We start from the raw sequence: 17,929 nt of genomic DNA on the forward strand, positions 1-17,929 counted from the left end.
TATTAAACTGAATCTGATTTCTTAAAAACTGTCTGAACTAGGCCTACTTTCATCAGTGATCATTAAAATACCCTAATACACCACATAAAATATTTGCGGCATTTTTCTTTAAATCAAATATGAGATTTTTTAAAAATTGAGGTATAATTGACATACAACACTCTATTACTCTCAGGTTTACAAACAACATAATGGTGTGGTATTTGTACATATTGCAAAATGACCACCACAACAAGTCTAGTTAACATCCATTACCACATATAGTTATAGAATTTTTCTTGTGCTGAGAATGCTGAAGATTTACTATTAGCAACTCTCACACACGAAATACAGTGTTGTTAACCACAGGCGCCATGCTGTGCACCATACCCACAGGGCGAATTCATTTTATAACTGGAAGCCTGTACCTCTTGACCCCCTTCCCCCGCCCCTCATCTTCACTCTCTGGCAACGACTCACACGTTCTTTGTGTCTACGAGCCAGGTTTTATGTTTGTTTAGATTCCACACATAATGAATTATATGGTATTTGTCTGTCTTTGTCTGACTTATTTCACTTAGCATAATGCCCTCAAGATCCATCCGTGTTGTAGAAAATGGCAAGATGTCATTCTTTCTCATAGCTGAATAATATTCCCTAATATGGATACACCACATTTTCCTTATCCACCCATCTACCAATGGACATGTAGGTTGTTTCCATATCTTGAAAACTGCCTGATCTAGGACCAGGTGGCTATTGTAAATAATGCTGCAGTGAATGAGGGTGTGAAGAGACGGTTTTATGGTAAGACTGTGTTAGTTTCCTTGCTCTCTGCCACAACAAATGAGCTCAGGATCACCCCGTATGTTTTCCCCCAATAAACATAGAAGAAATGAGAGAAAAGGAAATCACCATCTTATAATCTCTAATGAAATGACTGACTCAAGCAATAGTCGCCCATGAAAGGACCAAGTTCACATGGACCCGCACATCGACCTGCACATTCTTGTAGTGGGAGGTCACATCTTTCTGGTTGTGAAGTCACATAGAGTCTACACCACCATCTGTCAGGGATTCTGCTCCTCCCCAACCCCCACAAAAAGGCTGAACCCGAATCTGAACAAATCTTTAGAATGAATTTCCAATCTCTAGGAAATGCAGAGGCTAGAGAAAATGCTAAACACTGACATGAAATGAGGGGCATCCTACAAAAAAATTCTGTTTTTTCCAACAAGTCATTGTTAGGAAGGCTGTTCTAGATGTTTGTCTTTTTTTTTCCCCCAGATGTCTGTCTTTAGAGACACAGCAGCCAAAGGTGACAGTGGGCCCGACTCAAGTAAACCAACTAGAAAAGCCATCTTTGGTATCATCCGGGCACGTTTGAAAATGAACTGGATATCAGATGATACCATGTTAATTTTCTTAGATATCATAATGGCAATGAAGTTATGTAAGAAAATATTCTAGCCTTGGCCTAGTGGCTCAGTTGGTTGGAGCACCATCCCATACAGCAAAAGCTTGTGGGTTCAATCCTTGGTCATGGCACACACCTATTTTGCAGGTTCGATACCTGGTTGAGGCATGTATGGGAGGCAATCAGCTGATATTTCTCTCTCACATCGATGTTTCTCTCTCTCCCCACCTCCTCTCTAACTAAAATCAATAAATATATGCTTGAATGAGGATTTAAGAAAGAAAAAAAGAAAGAAAATTTTCTTTTCCCTAGGAGCTATGTACTGAAGAACATAGTAGTTGACATAACAAGGTATCTGTCATTTGTCTTAAATAAAAAGAAAAAAAAGATGATGCAAGTTTGGCAAACATCTTCATAACTGTTGAGGTGGGGGGATGGACCCATGGCGGTTCATTTCACTTTGATTCATTTTGTGCAGACAGAAAATATTCATGATAAAGACTTAATGAAATAAACACAGCATGTTGACAAAGCCAAAAGGGAATGAAGTTTTTGTTACCTGTAGACAGACGGATCACTGAGGTCAAGGGTCTCGCTAACGTAGTCAGCCAGTATGAACGGGAACACGGGATACTGCATGAGATCATTGAAGGACCGGCCGGCATGTTTGTTTAAGTGCGTCAGATACTCAAAATTAGTAATTTGCCCAGTATACCATAAGTTTGTCAGGGCAGTGATGTTGCCATATTCCAGAAGGTTAGGGAGGTTATTGGTCAGTATACTGTGGTACACATCATCCCGGACCTACAAGGGCAGAGAAAGAAAACAATCGGATTTGATTCTTAGGCTTAGTGACACTTTCCTCCAAAGACTCCAGGATACTACAGGCAGAGCACTAATCTCATCCTCCAAGGTCATTAAGATGATCTAGTGGAGGTCATCTCATGAGATGAACTAGGAGAGAGCTGAGACCCAAGTGCGGCCTTTCTCCGAAGCCTGGGCTCCCGACTGCTGTTCTGTGCTTCTGGAGGGTCTTCTAAGGGGAAACTGAGAGAAAGTTTGCGCAGAAAACTCACCTATATACAGATCTTTAGAAGAAAATTTCAGTGAAGGAAAAAGCAGAGTCGTCCTCTAAACAAAAGCAGTATGGTGTCATAGCAAGAGCATGGTTTCCTGAACGAGACAGACCTGGTCTGTTTGCCTGCTCCAACCCTGTGTGCTGCAGCTACCACACCTGCAGTGTGGGCGCAACACTGTTTATTTCATGGGAATGGAATAAAATAGCCCATGCAAAGGGAATACTTGGTTTTCACAACTGAGTGAAAAGACTCACAAGCGTACCGTCACAGACACATGGTACTCTGACCTCTAAAGCAACGACATGATGATGACTAGTAAATGGGAAAAAATCAGGCCTTTGCGAAAGTCAAGTTTGTGTGTAAGCTTCAGGCTTAGGAAGAAGAGACAGATGTGGACACTCAGAGATGGTTCTAAAAGTGAATGAGAAGGATAAGCTAAGGTCATGAAACAGGCAAGATCACAGAGCGTTTAAGAACCTGGCCTGGAGAGCTGTTCAGAAAAAAATGCGAATTTAACTACACCAAACTATATGCTTAAAAATGCCTAGGACTGTAAATTTTATGTTATGCATTTTCCCCACAATTGAAAAAACAGGTTCAAAGCAATAAAAAAACCCCAAGCAAACCCCAAAGCAAAATCAAAAGCAAAACTTAAACATATAGTCTAAATATGAAGATTGTCCACATCCACTGCTGAAGCTAAGGCTGATAGAAGAGAATTTAGGACAAATTGCGAACCAAACTCTGCAAGAAAAAGGGAGCATTCACTCACTCGACAACTGTTTGCTGAGCACCTGCATGCCAGCGTGTTCAAGGCGCGGCAGCACTGAGCCAAACAAAGTCCTCACATACTACCAGGGAGACAATGTTATACACTCTTAAGTCCTAGAAAGAAAAACAGAGCAGACTACAGGAGCTGAGGAAGTGAGAACGGGTTGCTATTTTATTAGAGCAGCCAGGGGAGGTCTCTCTGAGGAGGAGCCATCTGATCAGGAAGCCTGACTAAAGTACGGGAGTGGGTCCTGCGGGTTCCTAGGAGGGAAACATCCCTGGCAGCACTGAAGGGAGCAGTACCTGCAAAGGCTCCACTGTCAGAGTGCCTGCTCCGTTCAAGAGTGGAGGAAAGTGACAAAGTCAGACTCCGTTTTGACTCCGTTCAAAAGTCAGCGTGGAGGGAGGAGAGAGACAGGGATAGAACGGTAGAAAGTAAGGTCAGAGAGTCAACAAGGTGCCAGATTAGTCAACACTTCGTAGTCCATGAAAGGACTCTAGCTTTACCTGTGACACAGGGACTCATTAAAGGGCATGATCCAAGCTGTCTCGGGCGCTGTGTTGAGAATGGTCTGAAAGAAGGGTGAGTATGCAAGCAGGGAAGCCCATTAGGGGGCTAGTGGGACGATTTTGGTGAGAGGTATCGGGGGCTCGGACCAGGATGGCAGCAGTGGAAGAGGTTCGTCAGACTCTGGACGTAATCTGAAAATTTACTGATGGACTAGATGTGGGGGATGGGGGTAGGGGAAGTCTGGGATAATCCTAAGGTTCTGGGCAAGCAGAAAGACTGGAGTTGCTATTTACTGAGATGAGGAAGCTGCAGAGATTTGGGGGGAAGATTCAAGTTCAGATCTGTGCATGTTAAACTTGAGATGCCTATTAGCCTTCCACATGGAGGTGCCGAGTATGGAGCGGGATACTTGAGTGTGGTGTTTAGGGGAGAGGTTTGGGGACAGGTCCAATGGTAAACAGACTACGGAGAGTATTCAAAGCCACCAGACTGGATGAGAGGAGAAGGGGCCTCAGGAACACTCCCTGAGACACCCAAACGCAGTGTCTGCAGGCCAGACTTAAGAGGGCAGGCTGGTGAGGCAAAAGGGGAATGAAGACAGTGGTAACCCAGAAGCCCAGCGAGGAAGGTCTGTTTCCAGGGAGAGAGAAAAACCGCTGTGTCGGTGCTGCGGGCGGGTCCAGGAAGATGAGGACTACGGAGCATGAGGAGGTCCCTGGGGACCCAAGCTGAGGGCTCAGTGGAGCAGTGAGAAGAAAATGTGCCTGGAGCCACTCCACGGAGGACCAAGGAGGGCCTGGAGGGGCAAGCGCACAGCTCTGTTGGAGAGGCTCTCCAGAAAGGAGAGCGCACCAGCAGCAGCTGAAGGGGTGTGGGTGACGAGACGGGGTCTGTCAAAAGCGGAATCTACCATCAAGTTTAAACTACTTCTTTCAGGCTAGTTATGCATTCATTCATCCACTTTTCACAGATGCAGGTTCTCTGGGGAACCACAATTTAAGTTTTGGAGAACAAAAGTAATCCTAATACAACCAAGGGTTTACTTGAGTTAGGACTGAGAAATAAGGCAATTTTGATTTGACTTTGGAAACAGTGAGTGCAAGTTCAGATCAGGTAAGCCCTCACTTGAGCCATGTGAATGCAGGTACCCTGGTGCCGTAAGCTCCGGGAAGCACAGGTCACAAAGCCCGGTTACCTTGGTGTTATCGAAGGCCAACAGCAGTGTCCTGCCGTTGGTCAGGAAGATTTCCACAGCATTGTCTCTCAGCTGCCACCAACGCTTGTGAACTTCTTTGATTTCTTCGTATGTCCAGGAAAATGATGCTGGTTCCAATTCTCCCTGAGGGCTCTGGGACAGAGGAAGTAGACGCAAGTATTTGCTTTACATGAAATATTAGTAATCATTTTAATTTTAGATTTTGAAAAAAATATCAGAATGCAACAGAAAGGCTTCCTTTCGTGGCAAAATGACAGGTGAGATTCTCTGAAAATCTTCCCATTACTACCCACTTTAAAGTGCTAAACAAAATTTAGGAGTGTTTTTTAGTTAATAGACTTCATTTTTATTTTGTAATAGACTCTATCTTTCAGGGCAGTTTTAGGTTTAAGAAAATTAGAGTCCCACGTGTCTCCTCTCCCCACCTGGTCTCCCTGTTGCTAACATCTTGCATTGGTGTGGTGCGCCTTACAAATAACGAACTAACGGTGATGCCTTACTCCTGACTAAGGCCCACAGTTTACATTAGGGCTCAGACTTGGTGCATACATTCTATGGGTCCTGACAAATGTACAATGACATGCACCCACCAGGACGGTGTCACAGAATAGTCTTCCTGCCTGAGGGACCCTCTGGGGCCCATTCGTTGGTTTACTGCCCCCCAGCTCCTGGCGACGCTGACCGTTTCACTGTCTCCAGTTTCCCTTTCCCAGGTCATAGAGTTAGAATCATACAGTATGTAGCCTGTTCAGACTGATTTCTTCTACTAAGAACATACTCTTTTACAAGTATACATGAGTTTGCAAGAAAAGTAAGCAAAATGAGGTCTTGTCACACAGGAGTGACAAGAAAAGAGGAATTTGAAACCAGCAGTAAGGAGGAAGTGACACTCCGGCCGGCTCTGTGTGTGTTTTACTATTATACTGGGTCCCAGCTGATAAAGAACACTCCGACACTGACCACAGGGGAAGGGGATAACGGGGGTAAGAAGGGGAAGGGTCAAGGAACATGTGTAAAGGACCCACGGACAAGGACAATGAGGAGTGGGGAGGACTGAACGAAGGAGAGGTGGGGTGGGCAGGGCAGGAGAGCAATGGGGGAAAAATGGGGCAAACTGTAACTAAACAACAATAAAAAAAGTCAAGTCAGGAAATATATCACACATACAATAAAATGTCTCAATGAAAATGCAATTTTTCTATACTTAAAACCAAATTCTACTTGTTCAGCTCCAACATTCTACATGTGGTCAATTCAGCAGACATTCACTGAGCCCCTGCAGAGGCGGTCTTTGAGGGCTGCGCAGGAGACACACCCCTGTAAGGGGAAGGGGGCACAGACACCGGGCACACGTCTGAGATGCCAGACAGCAGGGTCGCATGAATGAGGACAGATGCTACACAAGTACAGAGCAAGGAAGGGGCCTTCAATCCACTAAAAGAAAAGGGTATTTTTAGGAGAGGTTTAAAGAAGGAAAAGTTATCTTTGGATCAACCATTGAATTTCTTAGATGTTAAAAAGACACTTCTGTAAAAAACAACATAACTCTATTTTTACTTGTATAAATGCTGTGGTAATTGCTATTAAATCACAAAAGGACGCCTACTCATTTGGGGGGCTATATTAAATATTCTTATGAATTTTTACATTAGTTGTTTTACTACTAAATTTTATATTCTCTCTCATTAATTTCTTTGAATCAAGTATGTATTCACCATGAAACCATACGTAATCTTATTTAGTATAGCCTTAGGAATTTCTAGCTTTAGAACTTTTCAGAAACAAAAAGCCTTATTTCTCCTACAAGGATTTCAAAACAACACTTTAATGAAATACATGCTAATTCAAATGAATAAAAATCTTTACAATAAAAATGTATATTGAACCTTTTCGTTATTTTCTGAATATCAGTATTTCCAGAAGAGTGAAAACTATGATTACTAACCTGTGTGACTACTGAGATAACTTACGTTATTCAATTACGTAATGCTTCCCTAACTTTTTGAAGGCAAGCATACTGGGTAGTGAACTGGGAATGGCAGGAGTCGTCACTTGTCGCTACTGAGGGGAATGATGAGGAACAGGGGCAATGCTGAAATGACAGGAGCGACTGAGAACTAGCCTCGAAAACCAACGGCTGAGACTCAGGCCATGCCCCAGCAGCGACGGCATGGTCTTCTTGTTAGAAAGATCTTTTAAAAGGATGCTTGAAATTCAGGTAAATCTACACATTAAGTCACAATAAATGAGCTCTAAAAGTTCTGCCTGCTTTATGGTAATGCTGAATTTACACATCTTGGGAATTTGTGTGAATTTAATTAGTGCAAACTTAAGCTTCTACTCACCGAACTTTCAACTGTATCAGAAGCATTATCTTCCACAAAATACATTCCACATTTACCTGCAGAATATAGCTGTATGTGAGTTAAAAATGTACGCACTATTACCTGATATGGTTACAAGCATGTCCTTTGCAATCAGTGGCCTGAATTCAAATGCCATCACCCAGAAACAGTTCCTGACACTCGAGACCTATTTTTGAATCACCTGTGAGATCTCAGGCAAGCTGCTCTACCTCCGTGTCTTAGTTTCCTTCCAAAAAGAAGGGGAGAAGAGGACTCTATTTCACAGGGTTACTGGGGGAATTAGGCCATATGCTAAATGCGTATTAATAGTGCCTGGCACTCAGTGCTAAAAAAGGTTGGCCATTTATTATCGCCAGTATTCTTATGTTGCCAGCATATTATCTTGCTTTATTTCATGACACATTAACTGAAGTCAAGGTGTAGACCAAATTTCCTAGCAAAAGAGGAATTCTTAATTACTTTGCTGACTTAAACACTCGGTAAGGCAGAAATGGCTTCAAAGGTCATCTGTCAGCAAAGATCATCTGTTTTCCTGCTTCATAGGCAGTTGATGAGACGTGTCCCTACATCGTGTATCTCAGTGGTAGGAACGGCCTGGGCCCTGCACTGCAGGCCGGTCTCCTTCGAGCGCTGGCCTGGCTGGCCCACAGGGGCTGCCGTCCCAGCACCCTCGGAGCTGTGCACGTTGGGCCTCGGGGGCAAAGAGGCTCCCATTCGAGGGCTCATCAAAAGGCTTATGGCTGGGATCCACCCCAGAGTTTCAGATTCAGCTGGTTGGGGCTGGGGCCCGAGAAAGTGCATTTCTAAGAAGTCCGATGTGATGCTGCGGCTGCTCTTCCTGATTCGGGGACCACACTTTGAGGACAACCGGCCTACAGCACATGAGCTGGCTCTTTAAAGGAAAAGAGACAAACTGGTACCACTTCATTCCTTCATATCTTGAGGAAAATACTTCTCACCTAATGTGACTACACAGGTCTCTGTGCAGTAACAAGCATGGTCTTTCTCTCAGAAGTACAATAGAGACTATAAATTATGCAACTCAAGGTAGATATACGGCACAGGCATATCTGTTAACACAGCAGGCATAAAATAATACTATTAATAATAACTCTTTAAAAATTGATACATAATAAAAGGAATGACTAAATATAAAATGTATACTCAGGAAGAAAGTCAACTTTATAAAAATTACAATGCTAGTCATATGCTTCTCAGGGACAAGACTGTCATTTCTTCACATTTATGAGTCAATGCACTACACATAACGTTGCGGCAGAATAACATATGTGGTGTTAGAGAAAGTTCATCTCACTGAATGCCAGTGTGCCAAAATGATGCTCTAAATCACCCAGAACACAGTAAGATGCGGTAAACACGTGTAAAACTCTTCGGAGTGTGACCTACCTAATAACAGTTCACCAGCTGTCTCTCTAGATGGTGCAACGCTGATACATCTTCGATTCACTCTGTCAAAACATATTTAAAATTACTATGATTAAATGTTTTGAACAATTTTAGAAAGTATAAGCTTTACTGTATCTAGTGAAAGATTCCAGCAAAGCAGATGAGTTTGAAACACACCATGTCTTGTCAAAACCCACATAAAAATATTATCTCATTCTTTAACATTCTAGTAGGGGGAAAATGACTAAAACTTTTAGAAAAAGCTAATAATCCCTATACCCTGTATGCAGAATACAGGACTCAGTTACTGAGAAAGAAACTTCAATATTTTATATTTTCCAGTAAATAAGCAAACATTGGAACATGCCTCCGACACTTCAAACACGTAAAAGAAGACCAGTTTCTAGGAGTAGGGGGTTCAGAGTCAGGAAGTTCTTCTACTCTTTGGTCAAGTTGTTTCTATTCCTTGAGTCTCAGTTTTTCATCTATAAAATGGGCAGGGTAATAATTGACCTGTTTACTACTCAGCAATTCTACGATACATTGGGTGTTACCATCTTCCTCCTGCAACAAGAGGTGAGGGAGCTGACGCAGAGAGGTAAGGAACTTGCCCAAGACCAGAAAGCTAATGAGAGCAGGCCCAGGATCTGGTCCTTTCAGCACTGCCCTGACCGCCTACGGGCGCCGCCAGCAGTGCAGTCTGCACCCCACAGCTCACGGCTCGCTGCAGAAACACGCATGCAAACATGGGCCGGAGCACGTGACTGAAGTCCAAGGGCTCCTTCCGATCCATAGTGCCTTTTCCTTTTGGATTCGGACCATTCAACCTTGTCCTCTCTTGGGCCATGTGTAGCACCTTTCCTAAAACCACACTGCATTGTCCAAAACTAATAGTACGGAAGTGTTACAACAGACTACAAAAATCTTTAACTCCTTCAACAAAAAAGAAAGCGTCTTACTGGTTCAAAGTTACCTTATAGACTCACTTGCAGCTTTGTCTTTCACAGTAGAAGAGAAAGAAGAATGAGTTTTGTCTTCGAAGAGGTAAGAAAGTGGTGGCTTGACCACATCTGTTGAGGAAAAAAGCACATATTATCTTTACCTAACGACCAGTTATCTGCTCTATTAATATGCTGAGTCAAAAAGCCACTATTACCTTCGGACTTCTGTCTGTCCCTAAGGAGATACTTGTTTGGAATAGTTAAGTAACATCTCTGCAGGCGCCTCCTCTCTCGATTTGGCCCTTCTGTTGGATCCAACTGCCAGGAGGTTGGATAGTACATGGGGTCATACCAGACTGCTCTGCAGGTCAAGAGAAAAGAATGTTTTATGGGTCAATGTGAAGTACCTGTAAGCTTAAAAAAATCATCGTATAAATTGAATAAATCAAAACTTATCTATTCAACTAAAAAAGAAGGGAAAGAAAAAATCCAACTATTCATATAATTAGACTAGGGAATACAGATACATAGTACAAAAGAATAACATAAGACATTAGGACTTCCAGCCAAGATAGAGCCATAGGTAGATATGCTTTGCTTCCTTACACAATCAAAAGAAGAACAACTACAAATTTAAAAACAAAAAGCAACCTGAACTGCCAGACTATTGAACTGTATGAAGTCCTAAAACCAAGGAGTTAAAGAACTATTCATTCAGACCAGTAGGAGGGCTAGAGACAGGCAGCTAGGGTGGAGAGGACTCATGGCAAGGTGGTGACCTGGTGGCAGCTGACCAAGCAGTTGAGGCGTCAGCTGGTGAAGCAGGTGGTCCCACATTTGCCTGAGAATAAACCGGGAGCAACAACTGGGGAGTGAGACAAACTGCCAAACCCAGGGCTCCAGTGCAGGGAAATAAAGCCTCAGACCCTCTGACTGAAAGAATCTGGGGGGGATTTGGTGAAAGACACTCCCAGCCTTACAGGAGGGCTCATTAGAGAGACCCACAGGGTCCTAGAATGTACACAAACCCACCCACATGGGAATCAGCACCCGAAGGGCCCAATTTGATTGTGGGTAGTGGGGGAAGTGACTGAAAGCCAGAGGAGAGCTGAGCAAGCAGCATTGTTCCCTCTCAGCCCTCTCTCCCCACATACAGTGTCACGATGCAGCAACACGGGTTACCTCACCCTGGCGAATACCTAAAACTCCACCCCTTACTATGTAACAGGTGCACCCAGACAAAAAAGTATGGCCCAAATAAAAGAACACATCACAGCTTCAGAAAAAATAGAACTAAGGAACAAAGAGATAGCCAACCCATCAGATGCACTATTCAAAAACTGCTAATCAAGATGCTCACAGAAATGGCTGAGTATGGTCACAAAATAGAGGAAGAAGTGGTTATGAAAAGTAAAATAAAGGAAAATGTAGAGGGAACCAACAGTGACAGGAAGGAAACCAGGACTCATTCAATGGTTTGGAGAAGGAAGAAATAAACATTTAATCAGAACAGAATGAAGACACAAGAATTAAAAAAATGAGGACAGACTTAGGAACCTCTGGGACAACTTTAAACATACCAACATCTGAATCATAGGGGTGCAGGAAGGAGGAGAGGAAGAGTGAGAAATTGAAAATTTGAAAAAACAGTGAAAGAGAACTTTCCCAATCTGGTAAAGGAAAAAGACTTCCAGGAAGTCCAGGAAGCCCAGAGAGTCCCAAAGAAGTTGGACCCAAGGAAGCACACACCAAGGCACATCATAATTATATTACCCAAGATTAAAGATAAGGAGAGAATCTTAAAAGCAACAAGAGAAAAGGAGACAGTCACCTACAAAGGAGTTCCCATCAGACTGTCAGCTGATTTCCCAAAAGAGACCTTACAGGCAAGAAGGGGCTAGAAAGAAGTATTCCAAGTCATGAAAGGCAAAGACCTACACCCAAGATTGCTGTATCCAGCAAAGCTTTCATTTAGAATGGAAGGGCAGATAAAGTGCTTCTCAGATAAGGTCAAGTTCAAGGAGTTCATCATTACCAAGCCCTTATTATATGGAATGTTAAAGGGAAAGAAGGAAATCAAAACCAGGAATAGTAAAATGGCAATAAACTCACAACTATCAACAACTGAACCTAAAATTAAAAAACAAAACCAAAACTAAACAAACTAGAACAGGAACAGAATCACAGAAATGGAGATCACATGGAGGGTTATCAGCGGGAGAAGTGGGGGATGCCTGCAGGGAAAGGTTAGGGAATAAAAAGCATAAATGGTGGGTACAAAATAGACAGGGGAGGTTAAGAATAGCATGGGAAATGGAGAAGCCAAAGAACTGATGTGTATGACCCAAGGACAAGAACTGAGGTGCAGGAATGACTGTGGGAGGGGGGCACAGGGCAGAGGGGAATACAGGGGAGAAAAAATGGGACAGCTGTAATAGCATAATAAAATATATTAAAAATTTTTTAAATTATACATTTTAAAAAACAAAAAATAAAAATAACAATATTAAATCAATAAATTAAATAATTTCAGACACAAAAAGAGTGTATTCATGTCTTTTGCTCATTCAAATTTTGGGGATCTTAATATTTTACTTTCAAATCTTTATGAACTTTAAAATGATAAAATATTAACTGATATATTTGCTGAAAATAAATTTTGATGTTTTACTGTTCTTATAGTTGTTCATTACACTGGAAACAAAGTCAAATCCATCCATCTTTTCTTTGTAGTTTCTATTGTGTCCGATCTTAAAAAGTTATTTCTCCATCAAAGAATTGATAAATATCCTATTCTCCTACTTTATAAATTATCTTCTACTTTATAAACTTTTCTTCTACTTTAAAATTCTTCCATTCACCTGGAATTTGCTTTAGATTATAACATGTAGTGATTTTTAGCACCTCAAGGATATACTAATCACTTATCTTATGGTCAACAGATACGTGAAAAGAAGATGCTCAACATCACTCATTGTCATGGAAATGCAAATGAAAATCACAATGAGATATCACCTCACATCGGTCAGAATGGCTATAATCAATAAATCAACAAAAAACAAGTGTTGGCAAGGAAGAGAAGAAAAGGGAACCCTTGTGCATTGTGGGCGGGACTGTAAATTGGCACAGCCACTGTGGAAAATAGTATGGTGGAATCTCAAAAAATTAAAAATAAAACTACCTTATGACCCAGCAATTTCACATCTGGGTATTTACCTGAGGAAATTCAATACACTAATTCAAAAAGATATATGAACCCCTATATTCATTGCAGCGTTACACATAATAGCCACTTATGTGCCCATCGATAGATGAGTGAATATGTGGTGCATGTATACAATAGAATATTACTCAGTCATAAAAAAAGAAATCTCATCATTTGCAACAATATGGATGAACCTAGAGGGTATTATGCTAAGTGAAATAAGTCAGAGAGACAAACACTGTATAATTTCACTTATATGGGGAATGTAAAAAACAAAACAGGAAGAAACTCATGAAGAGAACAAACTGATAGTTGCCAGATGAGGGGGTCCTAGGGGGAATGATCCAAAAAGGTGAAAGGGATTACAAAGCACAAACTGGCCGTTTTAAAATACTCACAGGGATGTAAAGCACAGCACAGGGAATGGGGTCAGTGACACTGTCGTAATATGTATGGCGCCGGGTGGGTGCTAGACCAACGAAGGTGACTATCTGGTAAGTTACATGTGTGTCTAATCACTCTGTTCTACACATGAAACTAGTATAATATTGTATGTCAACCATAACTGAAAAACAAACTTAAAAATAATCTAATCAGCTATCCAAATTTAGAGAATAATACTCTAATTTTTCTCTTCATTATCTTTGAAGTATCTTTTAAGTACCCTTAAGGACTTAGCTAGAAAAATATCTGCTTCCCAACTACCCTGTTTCAGTGATTTCTCAATTCTTTTGCAAAGATCATGTTTTAAAATCAAAGGCAATATATATTTTGTACTTACTGGAAGAGTAAATAAGGCCTCTCTGCATTTTTATCCTATTCGAGAGTTTAATAAAAGACACTCTCATACATTACTCTTCAAGATGAAATAAATCACAAATGATTTAAAAATTTTAAACTAATGGAATCACGTTCTAGCTCTGTGGAATGAAACTAGTCTTCAACATGAACACATGAAACACACGTGCAAGGCCCCCCGACAGCCCACACTCCGCTCACCTGTCATGTGTCAGCTGTTGACTGAGCTCCTGCCAGTGCCGGCTGGCGCTCAGATCGACTTTATACATCCCTCTGATGTGCTGGATCACCTTCTTCCTCTCAATTCCCTGGGAGAAAGACACTGCCTGGGTGATATCTGCAGCTATCTTAGAGATATCCTTTGACTTTGAATCGAGACGCTGGAAGAGACTAAATGAGATTGTGCATAAGTTAAGCACATGTGGAACATGAAATGTGTATCAAAACATGACCCTTAAAAACTAAGGTATACGTGAAAGCTAATGGCAACCTAAAAGACATGGCTTTACAATTCATACAATCCTACCTTTGTTGATTATTATTAACTGTGTTATGCCAGGTTGCTTTAGTCACACCTTCTTCAGTTTCATATTTCTTTTGTTCCTAAAAGATTTAAATAGTAATGTAGTATATAAAACTTGTTATTTATCATGAGGAAAAAATATTATCCCCAGGAGGCCAGAATATTAACACAACCACTTAAATAATGCTATAATTCCCCTTTGTTTCCATATAATTTGGGTCACAGGACTTAGGATAGAACCGTTAACCAGAGTTGCCAAACCTGGTGGGCTTGCATAGGTGCCTGCTCCCTCATTTTGCTCTTTCATGAAAGAACCCCTAACTCAAGGTTGGTTTTTCCACTTGCTTGTCCCTGTAAAAATCTTTGCCTCACTGAAAGCTACTGATAACACATAAGGACGACCAAAGATAAAACATTCCTCAAATAAGCCTGTTTGCTCTCTCAAAGTAAAAAAGAAATAGGCAGGAAAAATTATTTCAAATTCATCATCAACGATACTCTGTAATAAAAAACAAGCCTTGAAACATTCATTATGGTCAATGGGATCTCTTGAGAAAATTGTTTCACCAGCTTACCTCTTTGATCATTCTAAGAAGCTCTGGTTTTGTTGCTGCACTGGGAGGGATGCACTTGTGGCCACATAACTTTAAAGCATTCATAAGCTCTTCTGCTGTGTCTAGTTCCTCCTGAGTCAGTTCATCTTGGTGATTATGTATCAACTCGGACAAATACAAAACTAACTTGGCTCCATGCTTTGAAACAAAGTAACACATTTTTTCAGTCATAAGGAATTTTTATTTCTTACATTCAAATTATTTAACAGTAGTTAAATTACATTGCTAAATTTATTTGGTTAGATCTGGTTTGAATAAATGAGCTAAAAAAAGACACTCCAGAGGCAACTGAAAATATTTGATTATATATTGGATATTCGTAAGTACACTAATTTTGCTGGGTATAAGGTTTGTTATGGCTATATAAGAAAATGCCTTTTGAAAAAACTGTAATTTCTATAATTTATTTTAAAATATTTCAGCCCTGGCCGGTGTAGCTCAGTGGATTTGAGCGCAGGCCTGCGAACCACACGATTGTGGTTTGATTCCCAGTCAGAGTATATGCCTGGGTTGCAGGCCAGTTCCCAGCAGGGGACCCCCAAGAGGCAACCATACATTGATATTTCTCTCCCTCTCTTCTTCTCTTCCCCTCTAAAGATAAATAAATAAAATCTTAAAAAATTTTTCTAAAAAAAATAATAAAAATAAAATATTTCAGAGGAAGAAGAAATGATGCCAATACGATAAAAATATTAGCAATTATTAAGTCTATATGACAGTTATATGGTATTCATTACATTATTCTATTTTTCTTAGTATGCTTGAAAATTTTCATTGTCAAAGGTAAAAAAAGGAAGAAAGAGAGGAAGGGAGGGAAGAAAAGAAGGAAAAGAAAGGCTAGCAAGCAGGCTCTTGGGAAAAGAATGCTGGAGAGGATTAGCTAAAGAAATACAGGAAATAAGACTGAAATAAGGGAAAATCATTCTTAGTTTTTCTCATAGAAAAATTTAACTGGAATGGGAACTTTCCTTTAAGTCTTGAGATAAGGGAGTTATCCTTGTTTATTCTCTCTCCTCTGACTTCTGCTTGGTAGAAGAGAAGGCGGTGAAAATTCCCCAACAAAAAGCTGTCTTTGGATGAGCTTATAAGATTCAGTGCTCCTAGGGAGAACTCTAAAACCAGGGAGACCCGAGCACTTGGGAACGCCCAGAGAAGGGTTGGTTTAGGCCAGTCTTTTATGAACGGAACTTATGACTAAAACTAGAGTGCTGTTACCTAGGGCAAATAACAACCATTCTCCGTAACACGAACCTCCACCAAGCTTTGACTCATGATTTTTTAGGTGGCCCTTCTATGTTCTAGAAGTTATACCCAATTATTATGTGCACACTATGCATTATTGACACATGAATTCTGCCAACAAGTTAAACATGCATAATTTTACTTCTTAAAAATTTGTATTAATACAAATACCACTGTATTTGGCTTTATGACATTTTAAACTGTGAATAGTATTAAATGTTAACAAATGGGATTTGGAAACTGTTACATTTTGGGTGATATTTACATTAACATGCTGAATCACATCATGCCATTTCCTAAAAGCATAAGATGAACATATGCATGATGAAAATAGCAAAGCTCATTTTGATGCAACATTTTGAAAGAGTCAGGAGACAGCCGCTATCCGACCGAAAGAGAAAACTGAACAGATGCTCTGTGAGTAAAAGGCCCTAAGAGTTGGCAAATAAAGAGAAGTGGTAAGTGACTGGGATATTTTCACATGTGCCCTGAAGGCAAGGCTCTTAATATAACCGTAAAAATATTTCCATTTTAGTATTCAGGGACACTCTAAAATTATCTTGAAAAACTATCAGAAATGTTTTTATTCACTCTGAATATCCGCATAACAGATGATTTAGAGACTGAAGTTGTTTCTGATAACTCATTTTAACATCCTCTGATCAATCAGTTACTAATTATAGTTCCTGTGACTGAAGATTGATAAAAACAAACAAAAAAGAGTCTTGTTTTCAGTTCTCAAAAGGCTAATTAAAAAAAAATAACAATATTTATTTATTTTTAGAGAGAGAGGAAGGAGGGAGAAAGAGAGGGAGAAAAACATGGCTGTGAGAGAGAAACATCCATCAGTTGCCTCTTGACATGCCCCAACTGGGGATCAAACCCACAACTCGGGCATGTGCCCTAACTGGGAATCAAACCAGTGACCTTTTGCTTTGTGAGATGATGCCCAATCAACTGAGCCACACCAGTCAGGGCTCAAAAGATTGTTTTAAGGAATGAAATCTATTAAACACAAATCCTCAGAAAATAATAAAATGCTAGAATATGTAAAAAGACAAGTTTCCATTAAAGTATCTAGGAAGAAAGAATTCTGAGGAAGCTTCTGAAGGATGGGCAAAGTGAGCTGGGTGCGTGGGTGAACGGGTGGAAGGCAGGTGGACAGACACAGGGGAAGAGAGAGGCTTTCGGTCTGTAAGGACACGTGCATTACGCAGCGTTGTCAGCAGGAATGAATACACAAGCTGTGAGGAGGGTGTAGCACAGATTAAACGCTCTTCAAAAGAGGCGGCGTCACACACTGGAGAGTTAAGCTGGCTCAAGCTGTAGCAGAGAAACCTAGGGCTTGAAAAATCACGCACATTACAAATGGATACTGACTGTAGGCAGCTACCCCCCCAAAAGTCTATATATTAATACTGCTGTGGATGACCTCTAGGACATACTGTTAGTTGAAGAAAGTACAGAAGAGTATGTACAACTCACTATCTTTGTGCTGAGAAGTGGAGGAGATAACAGACACGTGTGTGTGTGTGTGTGTGTGTGTGTGTGCATTTGTGTACAGAACGGCTCACGTGGCCCACAGCACTACAGAGCAAATACAGACGGTGACATACAGAGAAAGGGAAAGAATGGGGGGAGGGTCTAGAGATAAAAGCCAGAACCCCTCCTAATACGGTATTTCCACAACTTTGACTTTGGATCCATGTAGACATTTTTACATAATTAAAAATGAAGTTAAACCCAATGGAATCCTTAACAACAGAAAACAAATTTTAAAAATCTAATTATTGAAGTTTGTGGCATAACCAAATAAAAGTTATTTTAAGAGCTTTTATAATGCAGTATTTTCATGGTAAA

General features: G+C 40.8%; 1 protein-coding gene across 5 annotated transcripts in view; it reads right to left on the reverse strand.

The window, feature by feature from the left end:
* The window catches only part of LYST (lysosomal trafficking regulator), a 149,838-nt gene that overhangs the window by 30,850 nt on the left and 101,059 nt on the right, over positions 1 to 17,929 (reverse strand). For all 5 annotated transcript variants that reach the window (XM_037037323.1, XM_037037321.1, XM_037037322.1 and 2 more), the window contains 9 exons: positions 14,789 to 14,965; positions 14,217 to 14,293; positions 13,892 to 14,080; positions 9,903 to 10,048; positions 9,720 to 9,816; positions 8,747 to 8,808; positions 7,319 to 7,374; positions 4,953 to 5,105; positions 1,956 to 2,200 (listed from right to left, as the gene is read on the reverse strand). In XM_037037323.1, the coding sequence (XP_036893218.1) occupies positions 1,956 to 2,200; positions 4,953 to 5,105; positions 7,319 to 7,374; positions 8,747 to 8,808; positions 9,720 to 9,816; positions 9,903 to 10,048; positions 13,892 to 14,080; positions 14,217 to 14,293; positions 14,789 to 14,965 (1,202 nt within the window). The remainder of the gene's footprint in view (positions 1 to 1,955; positions 2,201 to 4,952; positions 5,106 to 7,318; positions 7,375 to 8,746; positions 8,809 to 9,719; positions 9,817 to 9,902; positions 10,049 to 13,891; positions 14,081 to 14,216; positions 14,294 to 14,788; positions 14,966 to 17,929) is intronic.

Source organism: Sturnira hondurensis, unplaced genomic scaffold, assembly GCF_014824575.4.
Source record: "Sturnira hondurensis isolate 20B ecotype Veracruz unplaced genomic scaffold, ASM1482457v3 Scaffold0022977, whole genome shotgun sequence".
NCBI classification, from domain to species: domain Eukaryota; kingdom Metazoa; phylum Chordata; class Mammalia; order Chiroptera; family Phyllostomidae; genus Sturnira; species Sturnira hondurensis.